The 14,794-nt window shown below is 43.7% G+C and overlaps 1 protein-coding gene across 1 annotated transcript in view; it reads right to left on the bottom strand.

Moving 5' to 3' along the window:
- rhag (Rh associated glycoprotein) overlaps positions 1 to 14,794 on the bottom strand; it is a 41,491-nt gene that overhangs the window by 8,514 nt on the left and 18,183 nt on the right. The window contains exons 2-6 of the mRNA XM_079525953.1: positions 10,142 to 10,325; positions 6,829 to 6,979; positions 4,537 to 4,684; positions 1,479 to 1,645; positions 408 to 545 (exon numbers count right to left, since the gene is read on the bottom strand). Coding sequence (XP_079382079.1) covers positions 408 to 545; positions 1,479 to 1,645; positions 4,537 to 4,684; positions 6,829 to 6,979; positions 10,142 to 10,325 — 788 coding nt within the window. The remainder of the gene's footprint in view (positions 1 to 407; positions 546 to 1,478; positions 1,646 to 4,536; positions 4,685 to 6,828; positions 6,980 to 10,141; positions 10,326 to 14,794) is intronic.

The following is a 14,794-nucleotide window of genomic DNA, read 5'->3' as shown; positions in this document are numbered from 1 at the left end:
ACAGAGAGGAACTTGAGGGGTTTTAAATGGGTTTAACGTTGACTCACACAGAGGAACTTGAGGGGTTTTAAATGGGTTTAACGTTGACTCACAGAGAGGAACTTGAAGGGTTTTAAATGGGTTTAACGATGACTCACAGAGAGGAACTTGAGGGGTTTTAAATGGGTTTAACGTTGACTCACACAGAGGAACTTGAGGGGTTTTAAATGGGTTTAACATGGACTCACACAGAGGAACTTGAGGGGTTTTAAATGGGTTTAACGATGACTCACAGAGAGGAACTTGAGGGGTTTTAAATGGGTTTAACGTTGACTCACACAGAGGAACTTGAGGGGTTTTAAATGGGTTTAACGTTGACTCACAGAGAGGAACTTGAAGGGTTTTAAATGGGTTTAACGTTGACTCACAGAGAGGAACTTGAAGCCCAGGGTGGAGACGGCACCGGCCACCAGTCCGATCAGCATGGCTCCGAACGGACCGATGTTCATGTCGGCACAGGTTCCCACGGCCACGCCTCCAGCCAGGGTGGCGTTCTGGATGTGCACCTATACAGGGTACATACACACAAAACAAAACCAAAGAAGAAACTTTTCAGACTCCATCATGGCCCTTGCCCTTGCCGTAGCCCATCACTTTATGTAGACTTATATACTGTAGCATTTTATACAGACTTATAGCATGTTACGTAGACAGCACTAGAATTGCATGTTATGTAGTCATAGCACTTTATAGTACATAGTATAATATAGTATAGTATGTATAGTTCATATAGTTTCGTTATATAGATACTCCACTGTTACTTTCTTAGCTTACGCATGTTTCATGACAACTACTTTTTATTTACAGTATGTGATGTATTGCCATGCTTTTTGGTATTGCTTAATGTAAATCGCTCTGGATTAATGCCTAAATTGTAAATTGTAAGAAAAAAATCACACCCGTGTGAACTGAGTGGTGCAAGGTCTTATATAGCCTGATCAGCTGTGGTCTGACGTAATGTCAGTGACCATAGTAACCATGCTCATTTTTTTGGGTCGCACGTACAGGTACACACATACACACATACACGGACACAAACATAGATACAGACAAAGCTGGTTGTTGGAGTGGTTTGCACCACTCAAAAACTCACGTGACCCCAGATTCCACATTATTTTTGAGGGGCGCTATAGCCCCTCCTATATGCCCAGTTTTGTGTGTTTGTGTGTACCCCCGTAGCGATTGATTTGATTGGCTGAGCATCCCATAGCGATGATTTGATTGGCTGATGAGCAAAGTGAACAAAGTGAGGAAACTGTGATCGGTCGGAATGTGATGATGTATGATGATAAGAGCACCCCTCACTTCACACGGGTGTGATTTATTGTATTGTTATATCTAACAATACGTACACAAGAGTATGATTATTTGGTTGTGATTGTGTAACAGGGTTACAAAAAGGTTTGGGAACCGCGTATAGGCCCTATACCTAACCGTACCATGTCTAGTTTCCCCTTGTGCTCCACCAGGCTGGAGATGGCGTAGGCTGAGAGGACGCACGCCGACAGAGATAAGTAGGTGTTGATGACGGCCGTGAGCTGGGCGGCGCCGGGGTCAGCGATGGCAGAGTTGAAGCTGGGCCAGAACATCCACAGGAACACCGTTCCTGGACACAGCAGCGGCGGCGGAGACGTGCAGAGAGTGTTAGAGAGAGGCAAGGGGCTGAAATCCCGTAAGAGGGTGCACTTTTGGATAAAAATAGCAGATCTACAAGCTCACAGCGCGTCGAGCTGCGACATGTTGTGAGCTTGTAGATCGGCTATTTCCGGGGCGCAACCCAGCACTCTTTGGCCTCACTCACACCTAAGACACTGCACTTGTGTCCCGTGTCTTCTGTGTGTCATGGCCGCCTCAATGCATTTCCAATGGGAGTCACATGGTTTTAGGACACAACCTTGTTGCATGGCTGTCTTCAAACCATGTGACTCCCATTGGAAATGCATTGAGGCGGCCATGAGACACAGGACACACAGGACACAAGTGTGTCTTGCGTGTGTCTTAGGTGTGAGTGAGGCCTTTAGCTATACTGGAGATGCGGTGTAACGACATGGATTTCTAAACAAAATGTGTTCAATGCAAAATGCTGCGTTCAAGTTCGGGAGACTTCGGAGACAAAAAAAGCAATTATTCTGAATGCTGCCTTCCGGCATGGCATGGAAAGGAGAGGAGGGCATTTGCATTTCTTTCACCGTGTAGTAAATGCTGCATTCGTGGTCTGGAAAGGACAGTTGTTTTACAGACGGGTAAAAGGGCAGGGGCTGAAGCCCCCTTTGATGTCTATGTGTGCACGTCCCTGCACAGCGGCGCCGAAGAGACAACATTTACGTTAAGAGATCACTGATGCTCAACCTTTTGCTTTTTTTGAGGGCGCCATAGCACCTCCTATATTATATATTCAGCTATTAGTTTATGGATTTTCGTCTTACACAAACATTAAATGCCCATTGACGATGAATGGAGAATTTTACGTCATAGTGCCCATTCTGTCCCTCAAACGAACAGTTTAGGGACAGAAGTATGTTTATCTGGTCACCCTGCCGGCTGCAAATAATGTATTTGCTCAACTCTGAGTGAGTGTTCAAATGGAACCAAATGGACCTTTACAGCAGTGATGTAACAAGGTGCAAGATCTAGTTGAGACGTTATCACCTCAACTAGCCTTCTTCTTCTCATGGACTGACAATTTGAGATATAATATCTATCTATCTATCTATCTATCTATCTATCTATCTATCTATCTATCTATCTATCTATCTATCTATCTATCTATCTATCTATCTATCTAGCTATCTATCTATCTAGCTATCTATCTATCTATCTATCTATCTATCTAGTAGACATTAACTACAGCATGTAATTATGGTGAAGATGAACCATCAGTCATTTAGCTGGAGACCCCTGAGGAACCGCCTCAAAGAGCCCAGCGGGTCCCCGGACCTCATGTTGAGAACCACTGTTCTGGTTTGCTCTACATGTTGCTGCAGGACACCTTTTACTCCACCAGGGGTCATAACTGCACTCTGTGCCCACAACAATGGTTTTCAACCTTTAAAGGAGCATTCAGTGATTTGGAAAAAAAACCCGGTCCACCCGGTAACAAGATGTGCACATGCACACACTCTACAGTGGGGGAAGTACAACAGACCAACAGCACGTGCACCAATGCCCTCCCCACTCGATCATGATTGGAGGAAGGCCCCTCTCATCCTGATTGGATGAAGGCTTTGCCACCCAAAGCCCAAACCGAAACTAGGGTTTTTTGACCCCAGTGGCTCACTGGGGACAGGGAGGAACTCCTTATATGGTCAGCACACTTTATAGTAGGGAGGATTATCCAAAAAATAAGAAAAAATAAGTGATATTTGAATTAAGTGAAATCACTGAATATACCTTTAAGATGATACTGGAACAACAAGTTATAGTGTAGATTTTGTCGAAAAAATGTCCGTCGACTACCTTTTTTCATTGGCGAAAAATACATACAAAAATAAATAAAATGACTAAGACTAAGGCTAAATCTATTGACAATATCGTCAACAAATAAAAACTAGACTAAAATGTTCCGGAGAGACTATAGTGGACAAGAGATCTAAAAGACAAGTCATCTTATGTTTGGTCGCATGCTGAAAAAGGCAGATCTACAAGCTCACAACGCAACGCGCTGTGAGCTTGTAGATCGGCTATTTTCAGCAAGTGTGAAATCAGCCATTATGGCACCGTCAAGGCCCGCCGAAATACATTTTAGTCGACTAAATCTACTGTAGATTTAGTCGACTAAAATCTTATGATATATTATGGTCGACTAACACTAAAGCATTTCCGGTGACTCGGTGACTAAAATATGACAATAACTAAACTAAATGTTACACTGGTAAGTTATACTACGGTACCAGACATGTATAACAATGGCAGACTCTTTTTTTAAATATTTTTCATCCCACGATTTGCAACCCATTTTTTTCACCCAGTGTCAATTATCTAATGTAATCCTGGTCGCTATACACTCCCTCCGCCAACCTGGGGAGGGCAGCGGACTGACCTCATGCTTCCTTCTATGCATGAGGAGTCCAAGCTGCTTCTTTTCACCTGACAGGGGGGGGGGGAGGTATAGTTTAGCCCATTTAGACCTGCGGTCGATTATAAAAATGTCTTCTAAATCATGACAGTTTTCTGAAATATCTGTTTCTATGTCATTCGTTCTCAAACATTTTCATGTCAAGGACCCCCAAAAATATGTCATTGGCCGCCAACCCCATCTGAAAGATTTGAGTTAAAAACGTTCGCTCTGAAAGATTCAAACATTTGGGCCACATTTTCACGATTTTTCAAAAAATAGCAGACCTACAAGTTCATAGCACTCGGTGCCGCGCTATGACCTTGTAGATCTGCTATTTGTTCAATAGCTAAAGTATAACATAATGCTTTTAAAACACCAAAAGGGGTTCCCGCCCAAAAATGGGTTAGAGACCATATAGGAACAATGGGCAGTACTCTTACCGATCATGGCGAACAGGTCGGAGTGGTAGACGGAGCCGTCGTTTTCGTGTCCGTCCCTCAGCGCCGGGCGGTAGAGCACGCGCGCCACCGCCAGGCCGAAGTACGCCCCGAAGGCGTGGATGATCATGGACGCTCCCACGTCATTGGCCTAGCAGTCAGAGACACACAGAGGGGGACAAGTGTCCATTTAAATTAAATGTAATGTGTGGACACAGTGCCCCCTAGGGGTAAAGCTGTGTCAGCAGCACCAGCAGTGGTGGAACCAAAGTCAGACATGTTAGGGCGGACCGTACCATGTCTAGTTTCCCACATCCACAGGGTGCATTTCATCCATTTGGACCTGAGGACGATTCTACAAAATGTCTTCTAAATCCTTGACCGTTTTCTGAAAAAACCTATGTTTCTATGTTAGTGGTGCTCAAACATTGTCATGTCAAGAACCCCCAAATATATATGTAATTGGCCGCCGACCCCCATCTGAAAATATGTTGTTCCAGCCAGGGACCCCCCAGAAGCAAAGATATGAGTTAAAAATGCGGTGCATTTTCACGATTTAAAAAAAATAGCAGACCTACAAGCTCGTAGCGCGGCACTCGGAGCCACGCTATGAGCTTGTAGATCTGCTATTTTTTCAATAGCTAACGTATAACGTAATGCTTAAAACACCAAAAGGGGTTCCCGCCCAAGAGCATGCATTCAGTCATTTGGGTGATTTTGACAAAAAAAAAATCTACAGTAGGGGGACACGCAACATACAGGTCCTCAGCACGCGCACCAAGGCCCGCCCCGCTCGATCCTGATCGGATCGTGTTGTGAGCTTGTAGATCGGCTATTTTCAGCAAGTGTAAAATCATCCATTACGACGGCATCAAGGCCTGCCAAAATAAATTTTAGTCGACTAAATCAACTGTAGATTTAGTCAACTAAAATCTTATAGGGGCACAGTCGGTAGTGCTGTCGCCTCACAGCTAGAAGGTCCTGGGTTCGATTCCCGCTCGGGACGCTGTGGGCGCTGGGGGCGTGTCCTCTCCTCCACGTCATCAGTGCTCATACCGGAGGCGGGGTTTGGCGAAAGGGCCTTTCTGTTTGGAGTTTGCATGTTCTCCCCGTGTCCCCTATAGCAGGGGTTCTCAACCCGTGGGTCGCGACCCCTCGGGGGGTCGCCAAATTATTTTAGGGGGTCCCCAAATTATAAAAAAAAAAAAAAAAGATTATTTTTTAAATTTTATTTTCAAGATTTTTCAAAAATAGCAGACCTACAAGCTCGTAGCGCGCCACTCGGTGGCGCGCTATGAGCTTGTAGATCTGCTATTTTTCAATAGCTAAATTATAACAATGCTTAAAACACCAAAAGGGGTTCCCGCCCAAAATGGTTTAAGGTTATTGTAGCAGTCAATTTATATTGGGGGTCGGGAGGGGGCGGGGCGGGGGTCCCGAGACGTTGCCAAAGCATTTCCGGGGGTCCCCGGCCAAAAACTTTGAGAACCCCTGCCCTATAGGGTAGGTAACCTCACAAAAACATGCAGTAATCCTGGTCTCTAAACTGCCTCCCCCTGGCCAGCCAAGGGTGCCTGATGGAGGGGAAAGGAACTGGTTGGAATAACGTGTTCCTTCCACGCGCTACGTCCAACCAGGGAAACTCCCCCCCCCTGTCAGGTGTAAAGGAGCAACTTGGACTCATGCATGAAGGAAGCATGAGTTCAAGTCCGTTGCTCTCCCCAGGTTGGTGGAGGGTGTGTAGAGCCCAGGATCACATTAGATAATTGAAAAATGAAAAATGGGTTACAAAATCATGGGATAAGAAATACTAAAATCTTATGATATTTAGTCGATTAAAGCTAGACTAACACTAAAACAGGGGCGCCCACACTATTTTGACTTGAGAGCTACTTTCAAAATGCCCAGCTAAACGAGATACTAAGCATTTAAAGTACTAGCCCTTACCCGTTGTGAGATATTGCACCCCCCCCCCCCCCTGTGGCCGCCGGGGGTACTGCGCCCCGGGTGCGTTTTTAATTCACTAATAAATGCATTATTAATCATTAATGTGTAAAATCCAAAAAAAGGGCTTCGTTAAGACCTCCATATTATTATGGTCAATGCCTGTGTGAAAAGTGGGAGCGATTGGTGCAGGTGGTGAGGAGATACGGCGGTGTTTCTGACACACATTCATTCATTCAGACAGACAATTGACTGAATTATAGTATGATGATGAGGTATAGGGCTACAGGAAATACGTAAGCTGCGACCATGAGACCCGTTTCTGAATTCGTCTATAGGGGGGAAACTCACATGGAGGACTTCGACCACCAGATGTTCGTTGATGGAGAAGATGGAGATCTCCATCAGCGTCATGATGAGCAGCTGGACGGGGCTGGTCTTCCCCAGGACCGCCCCGAAGGAGATGAGCACCGTGGCCGTGCTGAAGTCCGCGTTGATCATCCTGGAAATGACAATTCACCATTTTGTCAGCCATCTGATTACCAGCTCAGTGGCCTTGTGGTTATAAAGTGTCTGCCCTGAGACTGGGAGGTCGGGGTTCAATCCCCGGCCGCGTTGTACCAAATACTCTAAACAATGGGACCCAGTGCCTCCCTGCTTGACACTCAGCATCGAGGGTTGGATTTGGGGGTATAAGTCCCTGCGACATACTGGCGTCATGTCCAGGGGGTGTACTTGTACATCAAGCTGCCTCACGCTACAGAAACAGGACATACTGTAGGCTCCTGCCCCTGCCCTATGGGCCTCATGGCTCGACAAGGCTACTTACTACTTACAGCCTTCTGATTGGTGCCCGACAGACTAACCAGCAGGCTCTTTCTGCCTTGCTCCGCGTTGTTTATGTTGAATTTGCTAAAACATATTTTTTTGGAAAAAACTAAAAACAAACATGATATGCCATGCTGCACCTGTGATGTTCCTTGTTACTGACACCAAGTTTAAAATAAGAATTGAGTGCACAGAATATCAATATACGAAGCAACTGAAACATTTCAGTGGTAGTGGATGGAGAGAAAGGATTTTTGTCCAAACCATGAAACAGCAACCACCCCAGCTAGATGACAGTTTGTAACCAAATGGACCCGTATGGGTCTGTAACTCTGAGAGTGGACACATGGAACCAAACGGACCCTAATGGGTCAGTTTGGTTCCATTTGTACACTCTCAGAGTTAAATTAACATTGATTTTACAATATATTTTGGGGTCTGTAGTCTGTAGACTAATATGCATGTCAAACTGGGGGGTCCTTGAAATTAAACGGACATTCCCATAGACATTTCAAAAAGTATTTATTTAAAGACCTTTTAAGCGTCGTACATAGCCAACTCGAGTCGTGACAAATCATGACAACAAACACAATATTTTGGACCAAACAAATAATTACAAAGAAGAAAAACAACAAAAAAAGTGTTGTAACCTGCCGTTTTTTCCTACTTTCTAATTCTTTGTTTGGCCCAAAACATTGTGTTTATTGTCATGATTTGTCACGACAAGAGTTGGCTTTGTCCGCGGCGTAAATGTCTTTAAATAAATACTTTCTGAAAAGGCTATGAGGAAAATGAACGGGGATTTATTTTCCGGGTCTCTCGAGGAGGCGGGACTGCGACGCTCTATAGATTGCGATCTACCAGTAGTTCACAAAGGCGGTGCAGGTTACAATGTAGAGTAGACCACATCACATACCCCTGAAAATATATATCATTTGAATATAAAACAAACGTTTTTTGCCATCTGCCACTTGAATAAGGTTGACCATAGCGCCGCTATTCCAAAGCCCTAAACTATTCTCAGCAATGGGATAATTCTTTTTTTTGCGGGGGTGGGTAGACTTAGATATCATTTTATGCAGATTTATATAGCATGCTATGTAGACAGCACTAGAATAGCATGCCATGTAGACATAGCACTTTAAAGTATATATGCATAGTTTCATTATATAGATATGTCACTGTTACGTTCTTAGCTTACGCATGTTTCATGATAACTACTTTTTATGTATGCGATGTATTGCCATGCTTTTTGTTCTTGCTTAATGTAAGTCGCTCTGGATTAAGAGCGTCTGCTAAATGCCTAAATTGTAAATTGTGGGTAGATCGTGTTGAACTGGTCATTTTGAAGGTATAGCTCTCTCTCAAAAAGATACCAGGTATTAGCATTAAACTGTCAGACTGTCTAAAACACTGCGAGCGTGCGTGCGTAAATATCATTCTGTACATTGCTAATCTTCTAAACATGTATTACATTGCTATCAGCTATGACATAGGCTACATAGCTAATTAGCTATCAATCAAGGCCTGAATACATTCACAGGGCAGGCTTTATAGGGGCTGCAGCCCAGGGAACCAAACTCAAGGGGGCGCCAAACGCCTGCCCAAAAAACAAAAAACAGAAAGGCAGTGGTGTAAAGTAACTAAGTACATTTACTTTACAATTTACAATTCGATTTTGAGGTATTTTACCAAAAAGAAAGAAGAGATTTTTTTAATACATTTGAACACTTGAAATGAGACATTCTGCATAATGACTACTTTTTTGCTTTAAGTCAATTTTGGTGCCAATACAGATGTGAACACTTGTTCCACCACTGCAAAAAGGCTGTACAATTGCAACTAATATTGTGCTGAAATGTACTGTCTTGGGGCCGGCAGGCACGTGCACGTCAAAGGAGGCAGAGTTCAGGCCCTGCTTTTTAAGTTTTAAGCCATCTGAAAAAAATATAATAAAAAAACTGCCCTCTCCAGACCATGAACGCAGCATGGTGAAAGACATTTTCCACGCCATAAACCCAAATGCAGCATTCAGGATAATTGCCGGATCTACAAGCTCTCGCCGTAGGTACGGTATTATTTTTGTTTTCAACCAAAAGTGCCCTTTTAGGGAATGTCAGCCTCTAACATTCTCAGCTCGGGCATTCCGGTAATGTCAAGAAAGCTCTTAATGTTTCCAATAAATGCCCTGTGTATAATGACTAAATTGGGAAGAGAAAGAAAGTATACAACCAATGTACGTAGGACTGAGGCCGATTCTAAAAAAACAGTCAGTAGTGCTCAACCTTTTTCATGTCAAGGACCCGCAGAATGATCAGTATTTGGCCGCGGGACCCCCATCTGAAAATATGTTGTTCCAACTTCCAGGGACCCCCCCCAGAAGCAAAGATATGAGTTAAAAACGTTCACTCTGGAAGAATATATTCAAAGATTGTAGATCTGCAATTTTTCAATAGCTAAAGTATAACATAATGCTTAAAACACCAATGTCCTGAATGGGTATAAATATTGTAATGAAAAATGGTGCATTTATATAGCGCCTTTATCCAAGGCGCTTTACATAGATTGTGCATTACATTCACCCATTCTCACACACATTTATACACCGATGCCGGCGGAAAACCATGCAAGGCACCGAACAGCACATCAGGAGCAATTAGGGGTTCAGTGTCTTGCTCAAGGACACTTCGACACTAACTCTGGGAGAGCCCGGGTTCGAACTGGCGACTTTGCGGTTACCATCCGGCCACTGAGCCACTGCCACCCCTAAAGGAAAAGGAAGGAAAAGAGAAGAGATATATCGCGGCGCGTCGTGTGTGCGTGTGTGCATGCTTACTTGAAGATGTTGACCTTGATCTTGCCGTCGTCTAGGTGCCAGATGCCCTGCATGAAGAGGCCCCACTGCAGGCCGAAGGCGGCCAGCAGCAGGTTGAGCCCCACGCTGCTGAAGCCGTATCTCTTCAGGAAGGTCATGAGGAAGCCGAAGCCGATGAAGATCATCACGTGCACGTCCTGGAACACTGCGGTGGATGGGGACACGACGAAGGGTAGAGAGAGTCAGTCCTGTAGTTAGTAGACTGGAACTCACCTACATGCTTTTTATGGCATAGGCAGCTCCCGGGAGAAACTATAGGCACAGCTGCTGGACATGAGACTAATTAATTAGAGCGACAGAGAGAGAGAGTGTGAGTGTGTGTGTACATGTGCGTCAATTTAACAAAGGTGCAGACGATCAGAAATCAGCGTTTGCGCTACTGAATTGAAGTGGACTTAATTGGCCCCAGACTTGTTTTTCTCCCTGGAAATAAAAACGTCTGGCTTTCCGAGGCTATAGTCCTGTAGTGGTTCCCAAAGTGGGGTTCTGGCGGGGACCCCCAGGGGTCCTTGAGGGAGTTCCAGGGGGGTCCCCAGCTAAATGATAGTTTCGAACCAAATGGACCCTTATGGGTCTGGAACTCTGAGAGTGCACAAATGTTCCATTTGTACACTCTCAGAGTTAAATTAAACGGGTTGAGAATCACTGCTAGGGCCATAAAAATCTTCTCTTATGGTATGAAAATATAGTGTCAATTTGGGGGTAATTGACATGAAAAAGTTTGGGAACCATCACTGAATACTGGGGACCAGTGTTGATTTTGGCAGCAAATTTTGATTTGAGTTTTAGTCATAATATAGTCTCTTGAATATAGTTTTCATTTAGTTTTAAGTCACATTTTAGTCACCTGGAATGTTTTAGTCTAGTTTTAGTCGACTAAATATCATCAGATATTGATCTACAGTTGATTTAGTCAACTACAATATATTTTGGCGGGCCTTGATGCCGTCGCAATGGTTGATTTTACACTTGCTGAAAATAGCAGATCTTCAAGCTCACAACGTGCCAAGTTGCAGTGTGTAGGCTAGTGTATAGGCTACTCGCATTACATATACGCGATGTAATGCGCGCCGTTTTTTCCACATTGGGGGTTGCTGTCCCTGTAAAAAACTGACAATATTCCTGTAGTGTAAACGCTTGTCTCCTTTTGTTTTGTTCCAGGGACCTTCCAGAAGCAAAGATTTGAGTTAAAAACGTTCGCTCTGAAAGAATATACAGTATATTAAAAGATTTGAGGCACATTTTCACGATTTTTCAAAAATAGCAGACCTACAAGCTCGTAGCGCGGCACTCGGTGCCGCCCTATGAGCTTGTAGATCTGCTATTTTTCAATAGCTAAAACATAACATAATGCTTAAAACACCAATGACGGGTCCATTTGGTTTCATTTTACACTCTCATAAGAGTAAAGAGATAACAATCTATTAAGGGTCCATTTGGTTGTCAACTCTCTTTAGCTATGGGGACCACCTGGATGACCCATCAGGGACCACCGGTTGAAAACCACTGTCTTAAATGTATCTGTCTGTCTGTCTGTCTGTCTGTCTGTCGTTCTATCATTCTATCAAATGTTGATCAATCAAAGAAAATTGGGGTCCAAGCTGAACACCGGCAAAATCCTTTCAAAGACTACACAATAATCCAGGTGTTGTAAATCATAGGTATAGATTTATTTGACATAGTGGTAGTGGGCTACTTGCCGAAGTTAGAGGCGTATTAAAATTGGACCCCACAAAAGTTGAAGTAGCTGATGTCAAAATTACCCCCAATAACATGTGAAATAGCAAAGCAAGGCATTTCCATTGAGTGAGTGCAGGAAGAGCCCGGCCCATCTTGATGTGTTCTGAGGTCTCCATTCTCCATCAACCCATTTAGACCTGAGACCGATTTAAAAAAAAAAAAAAGTCTTCTAAATCCTAAAAGTGTTCTGAAAAACCTATATGTTTCTATGTCAGTGGTGCTCAAACTAGCCTATTTCATGTCAAGGCACAAATGATAATAAAAATATGTTGTTCCAGGGACCTCCCCAGAAGCAAAGATTTGAGAAGAACATTCGCTGTGAAAGCATTTATTCAAAGATTTGCGTCATGTTCACGGGGTTTTAAAAAAATAGCAGATCTACAAGCTCGAGTGCCGCGCTACGAGCTTGTAGATCTGCAATCTTTTCAATAGCTGTAACGTTTAAAATAATCGCTAAAAGTGGTTAAAGGCTAAAGCATGACCTACACGTGATCTACTGACTCACATCAAAGCCCTGTACTATACTACAGCATCCCCATTCTAGCCGATCTACAAGCTCACATGGCGTTGCCGCGCGGCCGCCTTGTGAGCTTGTAGATCGGTTTGTTTCCGGCGGAGAGATTTGTTAAGGGGGGGGGGGGGGGGGGGGGGGGGGGGGGGCAGACCTCCCTCCTGGGGGCGGACACAGATCAACAAAGTATTTAAGTGGTTAATAAATCTAAGCTTATTAGATTCCAGTTCAGTATATAGAGGACATGTTTGTAACACATTCTTTACCATTTAGTTTCGGTCGTAATTCAGACGACCTGACCTCGTTTCTTGTCACTCCATTCAGGCAAAGCTTCTTTAGGCACAATACTATACTTCGCGCCTTTTGCAACCAGATCTTACTTTAATTATGTTTGCTAAGGGTTTTTGTTTATGTGGGTAGCTGGGCTATATCTTGCGCCACCCCTTAACCCTTATCCCTAAATTAAACTAATTTGCCATTTTTTACTATTTAAAAAAAAACCTTTTAAAATAGTTCAAAGAGCCAATCTACAAGCTCACAATGTCTCGATGTAGAAATTGGCTAGTTGAACTAGTTTAAAAATGTTTTTCAAAATAGTAAAAAATGGCAAATACGTTTAGGGATAAGGGATAAGGGGTGGCGCAAGATGGAGCCCACCATGTGTTTCTAGATATTTTAGTCATGGCGCCAGGTTCATGACCAAAGTGTATCATGAAAATGGGGTCTCAACTTGCGTCCTGGACTACATGTAGTCTCAGTAAAACAGCCCCCCCACCCCCACCCTCTCCACAAGGAGGGGCAGTGCACCAAAGCATCATGCCATTGTAGTAATCCAGCAATCCAGTCAAACCCTAGTCCAACGCACCCTAGTCAGTATTTTTCTGTAGAGATAACAGTAGCACATTTCAAATTGTGCTACTGTTATCTCTACTACACATAGGCTACTATTAACATTGAGTGACTGCAGCTTCTTCTTCCAAATGTCCCTTGAAATGACACTTTCCCGGTTTTAACGGTTTAATGAACTTTTGGCTGTGTCTGCAGACACACACACACACACACACACACACACACACACACACACACACACACACACACACACACACACACACACACACACACACACACACACACACACAATGATTGCAGACATGATTCATTTGCATCATCGTCCTCAACAAAGAACCAAACATTGACAGGAAGGAAGTGCGTCTCCCCTCATCATCCCACGAAGGACATCATTAGTCGTCTGTTAAACACATCAAGGTGTCAGAACGGAAGACAACGCCCCCCCTCTAGTGGAGGTGGTCGTGCGACACGCACGTCGCACAGCGGAAATAGAGGCTATTGCACGTGACATCATTGTACCCGGAAGTTATGCGGGAACGCCTATATACTGAGTGAGCGGCAAAAAACTACTCTTTGCCTGGCCTGGGCTGTGGCTCAGTGGTCCAGGCACCCTGGCTGGTAGCCCAGTCTGGCCGTGTGCCGCGGGCTCGACTCCCGATCCCGACGGCCCTCACTGCATGTCTCCCCCCCATCTCTCATCTATCCCTCTATCAATAAAAAGAAAAAAGGTGAAAGCCAAAAAAAAAAAAAAAAAAAAACGTTTTGCCTTTGACAGACAATGCATACGTCCAAACTGTAGAAAATCTGAATCTGATCTGTTGTATTAAAGGACGTTAAACTCACCAACATTGCAGCCATACGGAAAGCTTGAATTATCCTCTTTCTATATCTGCAAGGTTTTCGTTAAATACAAATCCACCATAGAAATGTTATGAGTCAAGAAATTCCGTGCAGAAGATTATTAGCGTCAGAGTTTTCTACCTGCAAAGTGTTAGTCGCTTACCTGCAGTAGTCGCTCTGGATTAAGAGCGTCTGCTAAATGCCTAAATTGTAAATTGTAAATTGTTAAGAAATTCAATCTGTCCAGGTTTATTATTTTGTGTTTCACGTTTCCAATAACACAGCTGCCCCCTGGCAAATCAGTTGTTATGCAGGAACTTTGAGTGATTTCCAACGAGCACTTCCAATAAACTCCCAACGCTCCATGCTGCTCAATGTTTTGCCACTCAACCATAAAGAAAGTTATATCGTATTGATATTTTAGTATTAATTCAAGTTAAATATATATGAAATATATCAAACAATTGCACAAAAGCACAGTAAATCTACTTTCCAGCGACACTGGCGTGCAACTAACAATAAATCAGGCTAACTCATCATCAGCTATAATAATACAAGGGTGTGGCGTAGGAAAAGGTGTTGCTCGTTACTGGGCTCCAGTATTACATAACAATGTGTCGCCATTTGGCATTCTGTCACCGTTTACATTAGAGCCACCTTGGGAGGATGTCGGT

This window comes from Electrona antarctica (assembly GCF_951216825.1).
Source record: "Electrona antarctica genome assembly, chromosome: 17".
NCBI classification, from domain to species: Eukaryota; Metazoa; Chordata; class Actinopteri; order Myctophiformes; family Myctophidae; genus Electrona; species Electrona antarctica.
The sequence above is the reverse complement of the archived record's forward strand: the minus strand, read 5'-3'. Positions and strand labels throughout refer to the sequence as shown.